This window comes from Elaeis guineensis, chromosome 15 (genome assembly GCF_000442705.2).
Source record: "Elaeis guineensis isolate ETL-2024a chromosome 15, EG11, whole genome shotgun sequence".
Lineage (NCBI taxonomy): Eukaryota > Viridiplantae > Streptophyta > Magnoliopsida > Arecales > Arecaceae > Elaeis > Elaeis guineensis.
Window position 1 is genome coordinate 6,861,331 of NC_026007.2, and position 6,274 is coordinate 6,867,604.

Consider the following 6,274-nt stretch of genomic DNA (forward strand, 5'->3'; position numbering starts at 1 on the left):
AGAAGTTCGTCTGCGATCCATCCGCTGTAGAAGTTCGGACGGAGTCCGGCTCTTGTAGAAGCTCGGATAAAATCCGAAAGACGGTCGACCACCGTAGAAACTTGGATGGAGTCTGATTACTGTAGAAGTCCTGCTGCTGGAGAAGCTCGGTCATTGACGAAGTCTGGAAGAAGTTCGGAGTAAAGTCGATCGTGGCCGGAAGAAGTCTGGAAGAGATTCGGAGAGTAGTCGATCACTGTAGAAAATCGACTGATAGTGAAGCCCAGAGAGTATTTGGAGCAGTCTGGTAGATGAATGGAGGAGCTCATTATTGGAGAAGTCCAGATGGCGCGATAGGAGTTCGTCCGTTGGAGGAATCTGGAGGACACTGTAGAAGGTCGACTGCTGGAGGAGTCCGGATAGTATTATGAAAGCTCGGACAGCCGAGGGAGTTCAGAAAGACGCCGCAAAAGGTCGGAAGCCGGAAGAGTCCTGGGAGGGTCGGCCTCTTACGAACTTCGGCTAGGGTTATTTTATACCCAACAAAGGTGGAATGGGAATGGCTCAATTTATATAGAACTCAATTCCTACTCTCCTCTATAGATTCAAATTTTCATTCCGATTTCGATTCCGATTCCGATTCCGGTCACGAACTAAATGCTTCGAAAGATTTGACCATTCCGATTCCGATTTTCAGCTATTCCAATTTTCATTCCCATTTCGATTTCGGTTACGAACCAAATACCCCCTGAGTTCTATGTAGATTGAGCCATTCCCATTCCATCCCATAATCAGAATGGAATGGGACTCCTTCCAACTAAATAGTTGGAATGGGAGTCATCCATTCCAATTCTGATTTCAGATCTCCACTCCTCCCAACCAAATATCCCTTAATTTTTCTTCCTCTACATATTCTATTCTTCGAGATTACTTAAACATTTAAGACCCCTTGGTTGGATTAGCTCTGACGGCCTTCTGTACTTTTTTTTTTTGGTATACAGATTGCCACTTCATCTTCCACCGTAAAAGATCAATAACATCTTCCATGATTTTAGATCACCAGATCGGATATTGGTAGCAACATTGGTAACTTGAACTAGAAAATTGCATTTTTGGTTCTTGAGGTTATGCATTGCATGGGATGCCTCTTTCAAGTTTGATAGTTTGCATGTTTCCCACCTCTCCGGTTCGGTCCCCCTCTCTTCAATGCGCCATGTTGAATGGTAGATGGGATATTTATGTCACGCTGCAGAAGCCTGAAAATTCTCATGACCTGCAAGTCCCAAATACGAAAATAAATTAAAAATAAATAAAGAAACGGAAGACAAGCCAATCAAGGAAGAAACCGGATCGAAATAAGAACATTACATTGTACCAACAGAAAGGATTTTTTACTTGGCGTGCATATGAAAATGTTGAAAAGGAAAGAATGAGCTTTCCCACTGATTCTTTACTCCTCCGCAATAACTACCCGGAGTGGGATTCTGAGGTAATTATAATTAAGCCTGCAAGAGGAACAGCTAAAGACAATGATCGATGTTCGAGTAATTAATTAAAAATAAAGGATGACAATAATTGTGTTTGGGGGCGGGGTCTGTTCGAGCTCTGTTTTGCTCCATTGTTTGTGCCCCCCTGTGGAATTCCTCTCCTTTTTAAAAGGAGGATGCTTTGCCTGTGGATTCTCCTGGGTTCAAGAGTCGCGGCGCGTGCACACCGCTTCCACCTATCCCAGAAATAAGCAGGCTCTCTTTATAGAACTCGGATCATCCTTCCCAAACGAATCAAGTGAGGGAGGAAGGAAGGAAGAGATGCTGTTGGAGAAAGAGGGACCCCGGTTCTGCGGGACTGATGGGTTCTGGTGCTAACACCAGCGGCAGCCGCAGGTAGAGGGCGACATTCCAAAGAATTCGGGCAAGAGAAAAATGGTGGCAGAGAAGCTCAGTTCCAAAGGCCAGGCTTGGTAAGAAAATTTCCCTGTTACATTCGTAACTCTCCTTCTTGCTCGTTTCCCTTCTCCCATTCTCTTCGACTACTTCCAAGATGGTGCAACCTTATTCGCCACCATCGGCAGGTTCTGTACCACTGGACTGCCGAGCGACGTCGTCGTCGAAGTCGAAGAGATGATCTTCCATCTCCACAAGGTGATCGAGAATTCTCATATCTTGCTCTGTTTGGTTTCTGCTGCTTTCCAGAGGGAAGGAAAGAATATCAAATCATCCTCAAAAGACTTATAAATCTTTTTTTCCCCATCTTTTTGGCCTCCGTGGCGACAGTTCCCTTTGATGTGCAAGAGTAGAAAGCTCCATCGGCTGATAATCGAGCAGGAGGAAAACCCCGGAGAGCGTGGACAAATGAGAAGAGTGCAGAACAGAGGAGACGATGGTGCTGAATCCAAGGAGGAGGAGAAGGAGGAAGAAGAGGAGGAGGTGGACGAGGAGGGACAACGAGAAGGAGAAGAGGAGATCCAAGAAGAAAAGGAAGCGATGGAGACGCGCCACATCTGCCTCCTGAACTTCCCCGGCGGGCCGGAGACGTTCGAGGGGGCAGCCAAGTTCTGCTACGGCGTCAAGGTCGAGCTCACGTCGTGGAACGTCGCTCCTCTCCACTGCGCGGCGGAGTACCTCGAGATGACCGAGGAATTCGCGGAGGACAACCTCGTCTCCCGCACCGATCGGTTCTTCGCCCAGTCCGTCCTTTGCAACCTCCAGGAGTCGGTTCAAGCCCTCAAGTCCTGCGAGGACCTTGAGCCCCTGGCAGAGCACCTGGGCATCGTACAGCGCTGTATCGATTCGATAGCCACCATGGCCAGCTCCTCCTCCGATCCCAGATCCCTTTTCGGGTGGCCGGTCAATGACGGGCCTGGAGAAGCCTCGAACGCCGTCCTCTGGAATGGGATCGACACCGGGATCCACCGGAGGGGCGGGATCCGGTCCTCCTCCTCCACCGCCGCCGCCACCGCCGCGGCGGATTCTTGGTTCGAGGCCCTGACGATCCTGAGCCTGCCGATGTACAAGCGCGTGATCGCGGCCATGAAGGCCCAAGATATGGGCTCGGAGGCCATGGAGGCGGCGCTCGTGTCCTACGCCAAGAGATCCATCCCCGGGCTCTCCCGGTCAACCACCACCCGCCGTCACGCCTCCGCGCCCGTGGCCTCGGAACAGGAGCAGAGGGAGCTCCTGGAGACCGTAATCACCAATCTGCCCACAGAGAAGAGCTCGCGCGCGGGCCGGACGACCACCCGATTCCTCTTCGGGCTCCTGCGGACGGTCAACATCCTGCGAGCCTCGGGAGCTTCGAGGACGGCTCTGGAACGGAAGATCGCGTCGCAGCTGGAGGAGGCGACGCTGGACGATCTGCTGATCCCGTGCTACTCCTACCACGCGGAGACGCTTTACGACGTCGACTGCGTGCAGCGGATCCTGGGCCACTTCCTCGAGGGTTTAGAGAAGGCGGAGGCGGAGGAGAGCTCGTCGGCTGTGGTAACCGTCTCCGACGAGGAGGAGGATGGTGGGGCGAGGATATTGCCGCGTGTCTACAAGCTGACGGCGGTGGGAAAGCTCGTGGACGGGTACATGGCGGAGATCGCGTCGGACGCCAATCTGACGCCCGACAGGTTTTGCGAGCTGGCGTCTTCCCTCCCCGATCGCGCGAGGGTCTACGACGATGGGCTCTATCGGGCCGTTGACATCTATCTCAAGGTAGGGTACGTTTCGTTGAAGACATCCGATTTTCGCGGTGTTTCTTTTTTTTTTTTTCTCTCTCTTTTTCTTTTGTTTGTCTCCGGATCGATGGGTAAAATCCCAATTCGAAAGTAATAGAAACAAGAAAAGTAAAAAGAGACGAACAACGTGGCATCATTCCTTCGCAGGCGCACCTGCGGATGAGGGAGGAGGAGCGGGAGCGGGTATGCAACGTGGTGGACTGCCGGAAGCTGACGCTGGAGGCGTGCACCCACGCGGCCCAGAACGAGCAGCTGCCGCTGAGGGCGGTGGTGCAGGTGCTCTTCTTCGAGCAGCTCCAGCTCCAGCAGGCCATCGCCAGGACGCTCCTGGCAGCAGAGCAGGAGGCGGCGGCGGCGAGTGCGGGGAGGACACGTGGCGGCGGCGGGGACGTGGCAGCCTCGGTGTCGTGGCGAACGGCTGTGCGGGAGAACCAGGTGCTGAGGCTGGACATGGACAGCATGCGGAGCAGGGTGCAGGAGCTGGAGTGGGAGTGCGCCAGCATGAAGAAGGCCATCGCCAAGATGGACAGCCCCGGCTGCAAAGGTAGTGATAGGCCGGGCGCGGGTGGAGCAAGTAGGAGGAGGACGAGGATGTCGAGGCTGGGGTGCAGGCTCAGCACGCAGGTGTGCGACTCGCACGAGCGCACGGTGGTGGAGTCCAAGTCCTCCCGCTTGGAGGATCTCAGCCCGTAGACCGGACGGGATCGCAAACAAACACGTGACTGCTTTGGCTCTTTCTTCTACCATTTTTTTTTTCAAACCACGCATGAAAGCACCTTGCTTGTATAGCAAGGTCATCTTATTTTGTTTTTAGCGTTATCTTATAATAAGCAAATGTACCAGGATGATAATATCCTTGTGGAGCCTCCCAGTCCATCAGCCTTCCGTCCGATTCCTTCGAACCTTTTAGACGTGTCGGCTCGGGGTCTCTGCAAATTCGCCTTAACAGCTACGAATGTCCAACTTTTGTTGGCAGCGAGCAGGGGATGGAATCTCTCGTCTGCTCCATTTTTCCTTTTAAAACCTTGAAAATGCAGTGAGATAGAGATGGGACAGCTAAGTATCGCATGGGTTCACGCAAGCCAAGCTGTGCTACGTTATAGCTTGCTGAGCCAGTACCAATATTCGTATATTCAAATTTCCTAAGCTTCTAAGAGTACAGAAACACAGGAATTTAGCACCAGCATCTTGAGCAACGCTAGGGATAGATGAAGCTGAATTTTTTTATTGAAAATATTGCTACCGATCTTTCCAACTGAGATTGGTCATCGAGGTGGATGGGGCCAAGATAGAACCGCAGCTAGAGCTTCGTCCAAATACCTGTAAAACAAGTCCTCACTGGGGGTGGTGTTTCTCCGATAAAAATCTTCCGACGCTCAAGTCAGAAAATTTGAGAACAATAAAAGGAGAGAATGAGTAGTCGATTGTATACCTTAGAGAGTCTCGGAGCTTTTATTTATAGGAAAGGTATTGGAGTCATATCCATCTCGGAGTTGTGATAATTTCTAAATTCGTTATATAGATTGATTCGAACAAGATATTTTCTTTTTACGGAAGACTCAATCGTAGAGGAATTCTATTTTATCTGGACTTTCTCAATTTGAAGAAGAGATGGATTTGATGAAGAGCTTAATTCGATCAAGGACGAGTTATAATAGATCATCCGGGGTTGAGGTTTCGGAGTCCGTGGAGTAAGTGCTCGATCTTAAGTTGGCTGAGATTGGTCGGCCATGTATGTGCTGTGTTAGGAAATGTGTCCTAAAAGCAATTATTTGGATGATTGTACTCTTTGTATCTTGTATATGAATTATGAATTAATAAAAGTTATTTAGTATTTTTTATGACAAGGTATATATATTTCTTTATAGAACTTGTGTTATGATGAAGTCCTTAGAACTATATGACAATCGACGAAGGAGAATTTATCGAATAGTTCTTAAATATATTCACGACCAAATGATACGTCATTGAGGGACGATGACGTTTATCAAGTATAGATCATTATGTGCCATATAGGTTGGTTGTTCTCTTAACAAAAATTATAGAGACACTGATATGGCATATATGTGAGATGCAAGAGTATATCGTCATTGAACAAGTAACTCACCTATGAAGTGTTTTGCTATTAAGGGCCGCTAACGAAGAATATGGACATAAGTATCCCTCCTATCTGAGATCACCATGGTGACTTGCAAGCAACTCACTGTGCTTTAGTGCCGGATTACCTGAATTTTTAATTCAATAATGGAAGATTTTTGGATACAATCAAATACTTGTGGTTATCAATATGTGGATCAAGGGGATTGATGCCTCCGGATTTTAAAAGTTGATGCATCATTCTATTTTAATTAAGTAAGACTTTGATCGGGATAATCTATATGATAGGTCATAGGATTTGAAAAATATTGAAATACAATATGGATGACTAATCTAGGGTTGACAGTTAAATCCTAGGTTATCTTGAGCATTCAGGATCAAATGGATGAATTATATAGTAACCATATTCCATGGTTCTTGAGTGCTACCTTGCAAATATTCGATCTATCCAGATGTCGAAAATTATTGCTAGATAGT

At 48.6% G+C, this 6,274-nt stretch overlaps 1 protein-coding gene and 1 long non-coding RNA gene across 4 annotated transcripts; one reads left to right on the plus strand and one right to left on the minus strand.

Annotated features, from left to right (window-relative positions):
* Window positions 1-1,007: 1,007 nt before the first annotated feature.
* LOC140854136 (uncharacterized) lies at window positions 1,008-3,989 on the minus strand. Its single transcript, XR_012137263.1, has 2 exons — window positions 3,854-3,989; window positions 1,008-1,252 (listed from the first exon to the last, which is right to left on the minus strand). It is a non-coding gene; the product is annotated as an uncharacterized lncRNA (long non-coding RNA).
* Window positions 1,361-4,723, plus strand: LOC105035970 (BTB/POZ domain-containing protein At5g66560). Of its 3 annotated transcripts, none has more exons than XM_010911687.4 (4): window positions 1,361-1,939; window positions 2,051-2,120; window positions 2,253-3,677; window positions 3,848-4,723. In XM_010911687.4, exons 1-4 carry the CDS (start codon window positions 1,902-1,904, stop codon window positions 4,391-4,393), a joined length of 2,079 nt encoding a protein of 692 aa, XP_010909989.1. In that variant the 5' UTR covers window positions 1,361-1,901; the 3' UTR covers window positions 4,394-4,723. The 3 variants fall into 3 exon arrangements, with proteins under 3 accessions (XP_010909989.1, XP_019703059.1, XP_073105711.1); XM_073249610.1 differs by having other exon boundaries at window positions 1,362-1,939; window positions 2,020-2,120; XM_019847500.3 differs by lacking the exon at window positions 2,051-2,120.
* The last annotated feature ends 1,551 nt before the right edge of the window (window positions 4,724-6,274 follow it).

Coding starts and splice junctions, on each gene's coding strand:
- LOC105035970 (XM_010911687.4), top strand. CDS start 1,902: ATGGTGGCAGAGAAGCTCAGTTCCAAAGGCCAGGCTTG. Junction 1,940..2,050: donor AGTTCCAAAGGCCAGGCTTG/GTAAGAAAATTT, acceptor CACCATCGGCAG/GTTCTGTACCACTGGACTGC. Junction 3,678..3,847: donor CCGTTGACATCTATCTCAAG/GTAGGGTACGTT, acceptor ATTCCTTCGCAG/GCGCACCTGCGGATGAGGGA.